General features: G+C 37.7%; 1 protein-coding gene across 1 annotated transcript in view; it reads left to right on the forward strand.

Annotated features, from left to right (window-relative positions):
• Positions 1-13,527, forward strand: part of FAM185A (family with sequence similarity 185 member A) — a 35,554-nt gene that overhangs the window by 14,690 nt on the left and 7,337 nt on the right. The window contains exons 5-7 of the mRNA XM_030237916.2: positions 3,535-3,576; positions 8,778-8,873; positions 11,185-11,319. Coding sequence (XP_030093776.2) covers positions 3,535-3,576; positions 8,778-8,873; positions 11,185-11,319 — 273 coding nt within the window. The remainder of the gene's footprint in view (positions 1-3,534; positions 3,577-8,777; positions 8,874-11,184; positions 11,320-13,527) is intronic.

Here is a 13,527-nt window from a genome sequence, read left to right on the forward strand (position 1 = left end):
TAATAAACTACAGAGTATTTTACTGAAGCAGCAGCTGAGGTTCAGATCTGGTGTGGTTTTGTAATTGAACAAAACTCCCACTGAATTCAGACTGTGCTATAATGCAGTTGTGGTGATTTAACATTGAGTAAAACAAACTGGAAGATGTACAAAGAAAATTACTCAGCTCTGTCAGAGTTCCAGATTTTCAGCTATATCCCCTAAAAAGAATTTGCTACAATTGCTAAGAAATTATGTTGTCATCTTGCTTGAGAAATTACTTCTTTCTTCCTTGAAGGAGCATCTCCTCTGTCCCTTTATATTAAATATGAGAATATTTAGGTTTCTAAACCTGTTAGGTAAAGTTAATTTTAGCATTCACTGATAGAAACAAGCTGCTTTTTCTCCTGTTATTGTATTTTTCTAACATGTAGGTTTGTATTATTTCTGGAACTTCTGTCTGATAAGCTGTGCTGGTTTGGCTTTTTCTAACTTTATACAGTATAATGATATTGTGCAGTGATCAATTTGTGAGCAGGTTCAGTCTTTGTGCACATTCAAGAGTTCATCTTTATTTTTTTGTTACAAAAATGAAATCATAACTGCTGTAGTTAACTTATTTTCTGCAGTAATGCCTGTTGCCATTAAGCTGAAGAACAATGTGAAATAAAATAGGATTGTATCCAAATTATGCAGACATTTCTTATGTTACTTCAGGATTATTTTTATGACCTCTCTACTAAAAGGGCCTGGAACACCTAATGTTATTTTAGCTGTATGTTTTTTAAGAAATTTTACAGTAACATTTGCTTGGTAATTTTACCCTATTTTTTTGAGGAAAAAAAAAATCTGTACAATATCATGTTCCCCAGTCATGTTTTAATAGCCAAAGCTTTTAAAGTACACAAACATGTATTAGCAGACAAGATAACTCCATCTATAAATTTCTGCTAGGAAAAAATGGTGACTTTCACTTCTGATTTTGGCTCATGAGGTAGCTCAGTTGCAGTGGTTTTGTCTGGAAACAGCTCGACAGATTGGTTTTTGGGCAATTGAAGTCACCATTTCCCTACAGCTGACACTGGAGGTGGCATCAAACCAGCACATCCTGCACAAAACTAAGTTGGATTCCATTTTGCACTGGGAAAATTGAAGTTAGGGCAGCACAGACTTTACAAACCTGTCTGAGACACATTTTGTGGTTGAAACTCAGGCTGTAATATCAGGACACTGGTAGAGCTGAAACTTTCACAACTGCACATTTGCATGCTTCGTGCTCCTCTGGCATTGCTTTGAAAGGAGTTTGTTTTGGGTCATTTTCATCAGCTTCTGTACCAGGCATTAGAGATGTCAGGTGCTATTAACCTTTTGAGTTGACACCTGAAAAAGAAATTTGCTCCTGAGGAATTTCTTCTTTACCTGAGAGCCAATAACATTACAGTGAGCCTTCTCTACCAAGGGGCACATGGGAGGAACAGGAGACCCCTCTTTGCAGCAGTCTCAAAGTCTTGGGTTTAGTTGCATTAATTATTAATTTGTTTTATAAATCTAGTTCTAATTTGGATTAGATATCAAATTTCTTCCCTACTAATGCTTGAAGTAGGCTCAGTTAGGCCAAGCTTGCTCAAGGCCTTGTCTAGTTGAGCTTTGAGTATTTTCAAGTCCAGAGTTTGTATGACCTTTCTGGACATCTTAGTCTACTTCTGAATTATTTTTCTGGTGGGGAAAAAAACCTTTTTTAATCATAATTTCCATTACTACTTGTGTCCATTTTTGCTACTGCTTCCTTCTTCTTGCTGCATCACCCTGAGAAGAATGTCTTTTTCTCTGTACCCTCCCACTAGGTAGTGAAGGTCACAAGAAGACTCCTTCTCAGCCTTCTTCTTTTAAAGCAAACCAAACATGCTCTCAGAGCATCTCTAGCTTGGTCTGGGTCCCTGATCTTCTCAGTAGCCTTCTCTGGCCTTAGTTAAGTGCACCAGTGTCATTCTTGACTTGAAAGCACAGAACTGGACACAATATTTTAAGTGCAGCCTCACAGAAGGTGTTGACATTGTGCAGCATTGGTGATTCTGCCATAGAAGTATGTATCTAAATGGAATTTGATTTCTACATGCTGAATATTTTTCAGGGCTCTACTTATCCAAACAGGTAAGAAAACCCCCAGAAAAACAAAGAACAGACCCAGGGGCTGTGTGTTGACAGAATATGATCTACCTGCAGCTGCTCCATGGGAGCTGCTGGCTGACAAAACCCTGGGTTTTTTTGTAGGTTGTACCAAGCAAAGTGCCAGTCATGATAAAATGAGGGAAAGGATGGGATAATTATAGCATGCCTTTTAAAACCATCAAAGAGTGAAGCCAAACATCTTTTAAGGTCATTGAAAAGTGCTTTTGTTTCTGCTCTGATTTTTAGTATTTTGTACAGTATGTGCTTGAAAAGATGAATTTAAGGCTGTTGATGGTAGGCTGCTTTTCTAGCTTTCAGCCCATGAACCACTAAGAAAAATACAGGTCATATACAGTGGAATGCACTCTGCCCTAATGGTTTTTTACTACTGTGTAATTACACAAGATAGGGTAGAGCTTAATCCATCTGCAATTTTTAAATCCTCTTCTGAAAGATCTGAGAATGATGGCTGCTGTGTATTGCTAAACTGCACTCAGTTTCTGTGATCAGCCTTAGTCTTCATTCTGTCTTTCTCTGGGGAGGATGAGACAATGGCAGGGATGACATGGTGTGGTTTAGTTTTTAATTTAGAGCATTTTCTGTGACACATTTATGCATGGAAATGTAGAAGTTTCTGCAATTTAGTTAGACTGTTAGTAGTATAGATGTCTGTTCTTAGGAGGTGCATCTGTTTTCCTTCCAGATTCTCTTGATGTTGTAGGTGAAAGGGCAGAATATGTATTTTGAAATTCTAAGGCTGGAACACCTGTGCCTGTTTAAAGTGATGCAAATTCAGTAGAAGACCATTCTACACTTTGTCCCTTACACACTTTGTTTGATGTTCTCCACTTTGCTCAACACACTGCAACTGAAGTCAATGGAAATGTTGACAAGGGGGTGTCATGCACAAAACTCTTACAAAATGGAAGAGTTTTTTGTACTCTTACAAAAGAGTAACTTTGGAGGGAGTAGGAAATGTTCAGTGGGTCCAGGAAGTTGCCTTTGCAAATTTCACACAAGATTCCCTCCAGCAGAGATGGGGTATGGGGATATAAAAGAGGAAAATAGAAACAGTTATTCATGCAGTTGAACATAAGTCATCAGTAGTGCTGTTGCAGGAATCAGAGCAATTAACAAAAAATTGCCCAGAGTAAACTAAGGCAATATTGTGCATTTACCTTGCACATGCCTCTCTATATTTTTTTCTCCCTCAAATCCAGATGGTGTCTTTGAATTCACTCAATGTTTTTTTTTTTTTTTTTGTCTGGAATCACTTAATTGTTGCCCACATGTGTTGAGACTTTTGTTTGTAAAGCAACAACATTAATAATAAATAGATATTGTTTCAAGAATATGTTTTTAACATTTTTCCCCTTTTTATTATAGGTAATACCAACCTTCAGACCAAAAGAGGAAGTATCACAGTAGGTGGGTTCTGCCTTCTCTCTGTCTCTTTTGCTTTTCCCTTCTTTCTAAAGGCTCAATATTCACATATTAAAGTAAAGTAAAAAGGAGGTGATTTCACCTCCAGATGTTTTTGCCTCCTTTTCAGGAATAGCACTGATAAGTGTGGCTGAATAAGACCCTTTCCAAACTCAGCCTTTTGTGACTGGGCAAGGCACATGATCTCACTGGCCTTTTCACAAGTGAGACTGAGTCTAGCTGTCCTCTTTTAGCTGTAGAGGGGGTAAAAGGACACAAGAAAATGTTTAAGGCTAAATCAAAAGAAGTTGTGCCCTTACTGTAGTTCTCTGTCTTATGTTTTTTGCTATCAGTGATTAGCTATGTTTAATTTTTATATCAGGAAGCTTATTTTTGATGTATTAGTTATTTGGGGAGGTGATGGGAAGGCTTGTGGTAATTTTAGTATTTTCAAACTATTATGCCAATAGTTTTCCCTTCAGGAATGAAAACAGCTCATAAACCTTTTATTGGGAACCTGGGCATTTATATGACAGGATAATTCAGAGCTATCAGTTATGGTGCACCTTATATCAGTGCATCTGATAGCACACAAACACCAAAGTGAGAAGCTCAAATTCCATTATTGGTATGGCAGGAAATTGAAGTAACAGAATCTTGGACAAGGCTCAGTGTATCTTTTGAATGTAGAAGGATTTCCTCAGGCCCAGGTCTTGAAGATTTCTGCTGATGCTGTTAACTGCAGTCACTCTCTAAGCATGTTTCAGGGACCATCTCTAAGATGTGTTCAGGACTGTTAACTGCTCTTGTTATGTTTCTAAGAGCTCTGTATGAACATTCCTGGAAAATGAATGCAAAACACATTCTTATGAGTTAGTCATTAAACCACAGAATTAAATTCAACTTGCTAGGCTGTTTTTCCTTCTCTTAAATAAACTCATAGGGTATGAAGAGTGTTTAAATAAAGGTTTCCTAATATAGGAGGTAGCTTTTTCCATCAACAGATGATGATTATTTTCCTCAACTAACCAGGTTCAGCTTTAGCATTGAGACACTCGTACTGTTGAAGAAACTTTATTTTTCAGATTTCAATTCTGACAGTACTAGATAGACTTCATCTTTTCCTAAAGAGCAATAAACATCCGTGGTATTTTAATGGATTTTTCTAAAGGTAAAAGACTTTGAAGATCCAGACTTTCAAGTCTTAAAATGTGAGATCACCTCCTACTCAACCAGTTTGCTGAAGGCCTTATCCTTTATTTCAGTTGGAAGGGACCTACAGTGATCATCCAGTCCAACAGCCTGGCCAAGAGTTGCATTAGGGGCTCTTAAACTCTGACAGGCTTGGGGCACAAGCCTCTCTGGGAACCCTGCTCCAGTGTTTGACCGCTCTCTCTGGAAAAAAAATCCTTCCTAATAAAGAACCATTCCCATGCAACCTTTCAGTGGGCACCAGGGAGGAAAGCTCAGCTCCTCCTTGTGCCCTTCCCGTCCCCAGGAAGCTGCAGAGAGCAATGAGGTCACCCCAGCTTCCTTTCCTCCAAACTAGGCAAGCCAGGTGGGTTGGTTGGTTGGGCTTTTTTGGAGCAGAGTAATTTATCAAAAAGAGACTGTGGCCTTTACAATTAATGGTTATAATTTAGAATTGGGCTAGAAAGTAGATCATTAATAGATAAAAATAGCCTGGATAATTTAGTTAGGAAAGGAATTGTTTTCTGGAGAGATTTCTTTGCTTTGTGTGTTGCATAATTTGTTCTGCCAGGTCCCCATGGTGAGTTTGGTCAGGACTGCTAAGGATTTTTCAGTTGTGGGTGCAATTTAGTGAACTCTAAATAATAATAATGAAGTCTATTTGGTGAATACATTTCAGTTTCTTATAACACTTTTCATATGACAGTTTTAGAACAATGAACTGAACCAAGAATTTTTGCCAGTTTCCTATCAATAAGAAATTATAGATAGATTGAATTCCTGCTTAGCTATCTTCATCACACTTCAGATACCTTGGAATTTCATGCTCCCTCCAGTATGTAATCAAATAATAATAGCTATTTAGTGTTCCTCTGGAGATAGATTTTTGTCACTGATTGAACAAGGTCATTTTTTAGGTGCTATTAAGAAAAGCATGGTTTGCTTAGATTTAAGTGAAGATCACTTGTGTTGAATCCTTTCTTTAGTGCTAGGAAGTGGTGCTAAATGTTACCTTTGTAGGCCTTTCATTGATCTTTTTGTGCAGTCAAATTATGTGACTTAGGTTTTATTCTTCAGGCTCTATTTATTTCCATAAAACTTAAGAGAGACTTTGGTCCTTCCAAGGACATCTTGCTTCACTGTGCTCTTTTATTTTCTCTTTTTTCTCTAGTACCAGTAAATTCTTAAATAGCTAAAGCTGCACAAGACTGACCATCTGTTCCATTTCCAGTAAAAGGCTTTGTCCTTGTTCTCTCCCTTGAAAAACCTGGAGCAAACCTTTTCCCTGTTGGTCCTTAGCAAACTCTGAATTCAAACCATACTTTTTTTTCCTTATTTTTACCTTCAGTTATTCACATTCATATCAGCTAGCACTGGGTATATATTTGAAAGTAAATTGCCTTAGGTTTGATCTGTCATAACCATAAAATATGTATTGTGTCCATTGCTATTTGTTATGTATTTTATGCTATTAGCCTCTGCTTCTTAGTATAGGGTCATTTTTCATTGTGGAAATATTTATTTATCTATATTTGGGCACTCTGTTGTGCCTTATTTTTTGGGGGGGGGTTTAATCCATTTTCCTTTTATTCTCCTTTATTTGTTAAGAGTTAGAGACACAAAACAGGATTTTTATGGACTTTGCAGAAGTGATGAATTATTCCATGTTTCTTGGTATTCTCAACTGTACCTACACACTTGTATATAATATCATACCTGTAACATTTATTAAATAAATCATATTAATTTGTTTCCATATAATATCTTTCATGTTACTTCCATAGGTCAGAGCTTAGCAGTTGTTTACTGTCCAGTATTGTAGTGTCAGGTTTGGGGTTTGGGTAGTGCTGCCAAGCTTCCTGGTGGTTTTGAAACTCTGCTCAAATTTCTTCAGCCATAGGAAACTTTGTATTAGTGAGCTACTCTGAGAGTCAAAATCTGGCAAGTTGTCCTCCCAACACAGAGTTCCTCAATGGAAAAGTGTTCCATTTCCCTCAAGGTTGTTTTTGGCTTTCCTGGTAAATGTTGGTGCCTTGGTGAGCCTGTCCCTGCTGGCCTCCTGCATCCTTTGTTCGTATCGATGCCTTCTGCCAACACCACCCAGCCTCTCACAAAACAAGAATTCTTTTTGTTTTAATATTTATTAATTGAAGATCTTGGAAAGAGCACTTTGTTCAGTCTTGCAGATTCACAAAAGTTATCTTCCCACTGGGAAGAATCTCACAGGAGCTGCTTTTGCATTTGAGGAGTGGGAAGAAGAGAAAGGCTTCAGTGGATAAATGTTGTCCCTCTGAAGCACCATCAGCTGGTGGTATGGGGACTGTTTGTAGTTGTTCTCCCTGGAGAGAGCTGCTGTTCTGTCACAGGAGACTTCTTCCTTCCTGGAATAGATAAAGGAACTTATTATAGGTTCTGTTTAAAGCAGAAGTCAAAGGCTGGATGTTTCCTGTATCTGTTGCCAGCAAAATCTCTGTCAAGGTTATGTGGAGTTGGTAATTGGCTGTTACTAAATTTGATGGGGAATATCTGCAAAAACAGCCTTTGCATGAAAACTTCTAGAGATCACTGCTTAAAATGTGCATTAAAAAGGTTTATACATGTCAAATTTTCTACTTCTAATGACTTTACTTTTCTACTATTATGAACAACCTTTTAAAAAAATCATCAGTTAAAATCAATATTTCATTTTCACTTAGACAAGCAAAACCCTTCATTATTAATGAAGAGCTAATTTTCTTTTTCAGATTTTGAACAGACCTTCTTTAGTACAGTATTGAAATGGCAGAAGCATTCACATCTAGTTCTAGTTATTAATGTTTTCTTTTTAGCCAAAGCTCTTCTCAGTTTCTCAGCTGACTAAGTATGGATTAGCTGTGGTTTTTTGATTACTTTCTCCTCCAAAGAAATCTGCTTTAGCTGTGGGATAAAGATTCTTTTCTGTGTTTTTGCTGTTGTAAGCAATGCACTGATCTTTGGCATCTGTGCTTGAAACCTGGGATCAGAAAAGCTCCAGATGAGTTTACTTAGAGCTGAAACTGTATGGCAAGCATAAAATATTAATATGAGACATCCTTGTTAATTAATCAAGTTCATTCTCTCATTAATGCTTTTACTTTTTAAAATTTTTTCATTCAAGTTTTGTTTTTTAGCTACTTCTAACAGTTTGACTGTTGGGTTATTGTATGCATATTCAGAAACCAGTCTCTAGCAATGGCTCAGGATTTCTTGCCAATACTTTAATTTCTAGCATTGTCTCTAAAAATACCTCTCAGTAACTGCCTTTTGCTCATGTACCAAGGTAATTTTTTATGCTCTTCTAGATTTATTTTTAAATAATTTCTTTGCAATTCTTATTGGGTATAAGCTTGTTCAGTAGTTTGAAAGTAAACACTTAGTATTGTGGAAGTCTGTGTATTTAAAATTGGAATACATTGCAAATAAAGACTACTCAAGTGTACACTTAAAGCTTCTTGAAGACTTTCTATTTGTAAAAATGCTTCTTTGCAAAGTTTTATGATGATAAATTTATGCTAATAAGGTATAAAAGAGAAGGGAATACTGTGATACCATTTTGACATACATGTGACATACTCTATTTATGTTAAATGAAGATACCTTCATTTATCCTTTCAATGACCAAAAAAAGAGCCTATTATTTAGGCCTCTCCTTTCCAGGGCTGAACAGAACAAATGCTGTTTTCCTGCACATCTTAAGCATTTGTTGATAGTTCAGATGTAGTGAATCAGATTTTACAAAGCCTGTGCTCAGTTGTTCTGTGTAACAAGATGTTGCTGCTGCTTGGTTTGTGCATGGGGCAGCTTTCCTGGCTAAAGTTCTCCCTGCACAGGCTCTGAGCAAATGAACTCTTTTGGAAGCTAAAAGAGATCTTAGTATTCAAGTTTCATGCTTGGTTTTCACACAGAGCTGAAAACATTGCTGTAGAAAGATGTGCACTGCAGCACTGTTTACTTAAAAAGAGTGAATGATACACAAGTTCTTTTCTTTTGTTTTTTAGATTCATCAGATGGAAGTCTAAAAGCTTCTACATATCATGGGACAATAGATGTTTATGTCAGTCAGTTAAGAGAAGTGGATCTGAAATCCCAGAAAGGTTAGCAAACTAAATCAAATAATTTTTTTCTGGCAAATTTTGATGTAAAAGAAAAGGGGATAAGGTTTTGTTTTGGGGCTTTATCTGTCTGTAAAAAATAGTTTGTGATTGTTGGTTACTTCTTTTTGCATCATTATTGGAAGATGTCTAAAAATACTTAAAATACAATAAGCTCTGTAAGGGACAAGAATACTTAAGATGGATTAAATGTGTTTGTGTTTTTCAATGTTTTTCTTTTTCTTTTTCCTGGCAATATGCCCAGCAGAATTCTGCAGAGTTGACTAGGGTTACAGTGTTCCCTTTGCCTTGAGCACAGTTTTCTCTACCTTTATTTTCTCAAAATAAAAGTATGTGTGTCAATGATCACCGACACACATACTTTTATTTTGCTTCCTTCTGACTGAAATGTCCTACTATGAAAATTTGAAGAGAGAAAAACAAAGATGGGAGAGCCTTACTTTACCATTTTTCTTTTATTTTCTCTCCTGCTTACTCACTACAATTTCACTTCTTAGTTAAAAGCTCACGCCTAAAGTTGAATTGATAGTTTTGCCATTCTGAAGATGGGATACTGTAAATTACAGAGCCCTGAATACATCTTGTTAGTCCTAGTTTGGAAAAAAAAAAACAACCAAACAAAAATCCAAAATGCAAACAAACAAATCCAAAACAAGCCAAAACACACCACAGCCTTTCTGTGCCTGACTGTAATGTCATGTCAGACACTGCAGGTGGTATTTAAGCATGGTCCACTTCTGTCTCCTGTAAAACAAAGCCTGTGCCCTGTTAAAACCTAAAGGTTGCTCAGAATGAGACTCATTGTGTCAATGAATTGAAATAATTTGTGCATCTTTCTGTAGAATCTATTTTGGCTTCATTAGTGCAAAGAAGTTTATTTTTATATTATTTCTTGGTTACCTTTAGTATCACTTATTTTGCTAAGATAACGTCTCTTTGAGCTAGAAGAAAAGAGAAATGTCTTTAATAAGAGCTAATCAATGTTATTTTCAAAATATTTTCTAACATCTCTTCTGGCAACACAGTTTAGTAAAGGCAAAGTTGAAGCTCTGTTGCTGTTTACCCTGTAAATTCAGAGTAACTGCTGACAGCTGCAGTGTAGAAAACGTCCCACTTGTGCTAAATGAGCTGCATGTGTGCTGGTTTTTGTGAGTCATCACTGAGCAGCTCTCCAAAGAGGACCCAAAGATGAAGACCTTTTCCCTTTCTTATTCTAAGGCTTTTGTGTATCCAGCAAAATGCAGGCCTAAATTATACTGGAAGTTATTTGTCCATCAGAGCTGTCACAGGCAAGTGATTCTGCTGTGTGTAAATTGCCCAGCTAGGGTTGCTTTCTGGTGCTTCTTAGCTGTTATTCTTACCATGTTCTGCTGAAGCTTCTGGGATGGATGTCAAGAAAATGTTTTACATTTTTCTAAAGCAAATGTTGAAATTAAGCAAAGGAGCACATAAAAAGGAAGCATCTTCTGAATTTTTCAGGTTTTTGATCTAATGTGTAGGAGAGAGCTTTTAGATTTTGTGACTGAGTTATTCCAAAGATGAGTAATGTGGGCAGGTTGGGGGCCCAGTGTCTGCCTTTGGTCTGATGCATAGATGCACATATTTAAGGGAAGCAGAAGTCAGAATTTCTGGTTTTAATCTCAAAGTAGAATTATTCAGGCCACCAAAGCTGCAATTGTGCTACTGGTTTACATTTTAGTGATGCATAGTCTGAACTGGTTAGTCAGTTTTGAGACTGCATCTGTTGGAGGGTGTGAACAGCTGGCCCTGAGCAGTAGAGCAAAGACAATTGCCAGTGTTCACAGACAGTGAGCAGCATCTCTTCCTTCAGAGTAGCAATTCTTCCATCATGGGCCATGCAGTGACTGGGTTGGTTGTCAAGTCTGATGCCCTGTCCTTGCTCTGGAATGTCAATATGCAACTAGAAGATGAACTTAGTCATAATACCTGTGAGATCTATGATATTTGCTTCCCTTGATTATTCCTGTTATAAGATCCTCTACTAAAAGACTTTGCTAGAAGTGTATGTCACTATTAATTTCCATGTCTGTGAAGGAAATACTGTGATACCATTTTGACATACATATGACATACTCTGTTTATGATAAATGAAGATACCTTCATTTATCCTTTCAATGACCAAAAAAAAGAGGTTACCTTTTCTGAAGACTTTTTAAAAAACCCAACCAAGCACAACCAAATGATGATTTGATTCAAGTTAGTGAAATAATGGACTATTTCATGCTTTGATCTCAGGGTTGAACTAACTAGCTTTCACTTAAATTTATACCAGGTTCAATTACAGTCAAGGTGCCTGCATCTCTCAAAGCCTATTTAGAGCTGGCTGGAAGAAAAGTGGATGTGAGTTCAGAGATCCAGTTAAAAGAAACACAGAGTGCCTCCAAAGATGATCATGTAACTCTAAGTGGTAAGGCTTACTAATCTTGGCCTCCAATAAATGTCTGTCTGGCCTAAGTCAAAGGCATCTACATTTCTTTATTAGTTTATTGCCCTTGGCAGCTGCTTGTTTAATCTGCTCCACATTCAGATGTTTGCTTGTGCTGTTGTACTCCCATGTTACTGGATGACTTTATAATTTTATTTGGTAAATGACTTGTGAATGTAATCAACTTCTTCTAACAAAAGCCTTAGAGCCGAATTCCTCCTTAGTGTTAGTCCAGTGGATTTGTGGGAGATAATTCAGGGCTGAATTTGACCCATTGCTTTGTTGGCTTAGAAACTCACATAGACTTTCCTAGGTAATCTGTTATATTAAAAATATAATAATAAAAAGAAATCTGTCTGTTTCTGAGTCAGAGGGGGAAATAAAAGGGGTAATGGCACATTTATAAATGTACAGTAGTGCAGGATAGGCTGAGAAATGGTGGGTGGGAGATGAGAAAAGAAGAAGCTGGAGCTGGAGGAATAGAGACAGAGAGAACATGGAGAGGTACCTGCAACTACTGGAAGTACTCTTGTAAGGTATGTAAAACTGAACTTACAATCCTGGGTTTTGCAGTTTCCTGCTTTAGAAAACAGTTGTACAATTCACTGTCAGGGTGTGTATTTCTCTCCCCCACTCCAGATGTTGCTATCTGGAAGTTAAGGCTGTTGCTTTTAGCAATTACAGTTTGCTCTAGAGAAAACATTAACTGAATGTGTCTGAGGGCTCCAGCTCTATGTTTGAATGTGTTATGTCAGTGTGACCTGCTGTGACAGCAGATTGGGTAAGTTTGAGTTTTAAACCTAAGAAAATATGCACAAAAAACTCTTTTCCTCCCCCATGTAAGATGGGGATCTCAAAGTCAGGAAAACATTGGAAGTGTAATTTTATAATTTTAGTGTGCAGCCTGCTTATATATCCCTTCCTGCCTAGGAACAGTAACTAGCACTTAAATTTAGTAGTGGTTATCAAATACAGTTTCTACAAAAACCATAATTAGAGGTTGTCAGGCTAGAAATCTGTGGAAGGACCCCTGGTTCTAGCAAGACTTGGTGTATTGAGTCACCTCAGCAGTAAAACAAGACTTGTCAGTGAATGAGGACCCCCAGCCAATCAATATCTTGCTGCTTTGGCAGCATTAAAGATAAGAATGGTGTTTCAAATATCCACAGCTGAATGACTTGTCTGGTTTCACAACCCAGTCAGTGTTTGTGTGGGACAGTCATCACTGAAGCAGATGCAATTTTCCAACCCACTGTTCTGTATGGAAATGATCTTGGCACTTGAGGCCAAAAGCAGAAGCTCTGATTAGTTAACTCTCAAATACATGTCCCAAAGGCACAGAAATCATCAAGAATTATGCCAAGGCAACAGCATTAGGCCAATGATTATCAGTTGTTTAAAGAAGTTGCAGCATTACATAGAAAGGGAAATATTTCCTCCTTCTATTTCTTTTTACCTTACAGTGTATTCTTTCTGCACTTGTCCCCTCACTATCAACAACTGCTTCTTCCTAAAGGTGATATTTGGTAATTTTCTTGTATAAGTAGATTTTCAAATAACTGAAAATCATTTAATACAATTTCTGTATCCTGAGAGCATTATTCATTGTTGAAGTTTCAGGTACAAGGTCCACAGCTGTGCTGCTGTTGTGACTGCAGAAAGGCAAAATAAAGAGTGAAGAAGGGGCTTTGCCAAGGGGTTAGAAACTATCTCAAGAGTGTGGCAGTTTAGGAGTTTTATGCTTTTGAGTTCAAAGATTAGTTTAGAAACAGATGATTTTTCAGAAAATCCAGTTCTTATGTGAATAGATTTTTCAGAAAATCCAGTTCTCATGTGAGTAACACAGGCACTGTGACCTTTTAGGAAGCTTTACTTGCCTCTGGGAATATGTCAGTGTGTTAGAGAGAAGGCTGTCCAGTGGGAAGACAAGGCAGGGTTTTGTGACTTGGGTAAACATGCACTTCTTCCTGCACTTTGCTGCTCCAGGAAAGCCTTCCCTGCTGCTTTGGAGCAGTTTTCATGTGCACCATCACCCCCCACTCCCACATTGAGGGGCAGGCAGTGCTCCACAGCCCCACCAGCACTCCCATGCAGGCTTTGCCAGCTAGCCCAGGAATAGAGTGGGATTTAGGGAAAGCAAGCTGAGGGAAGTCTGGAGTGAGTGCTCTAGAGACAGAGGGATGGGAGTGT

The sequence above is a fragment of the Serinus canaria genome, chromosome 1A (genome assembly GCF_022539315.1).
Source record: "Serinus canaria isolate serCan28SL12 chromosome 1A, serCan2020, whole genome shotgun sequence".
NCBI classification, from domain to species: Eukaryota; Metazoa; Chordata; class Aves; order Passeriformes; family Fringillidae; genus Serinus; species Serinus canaria.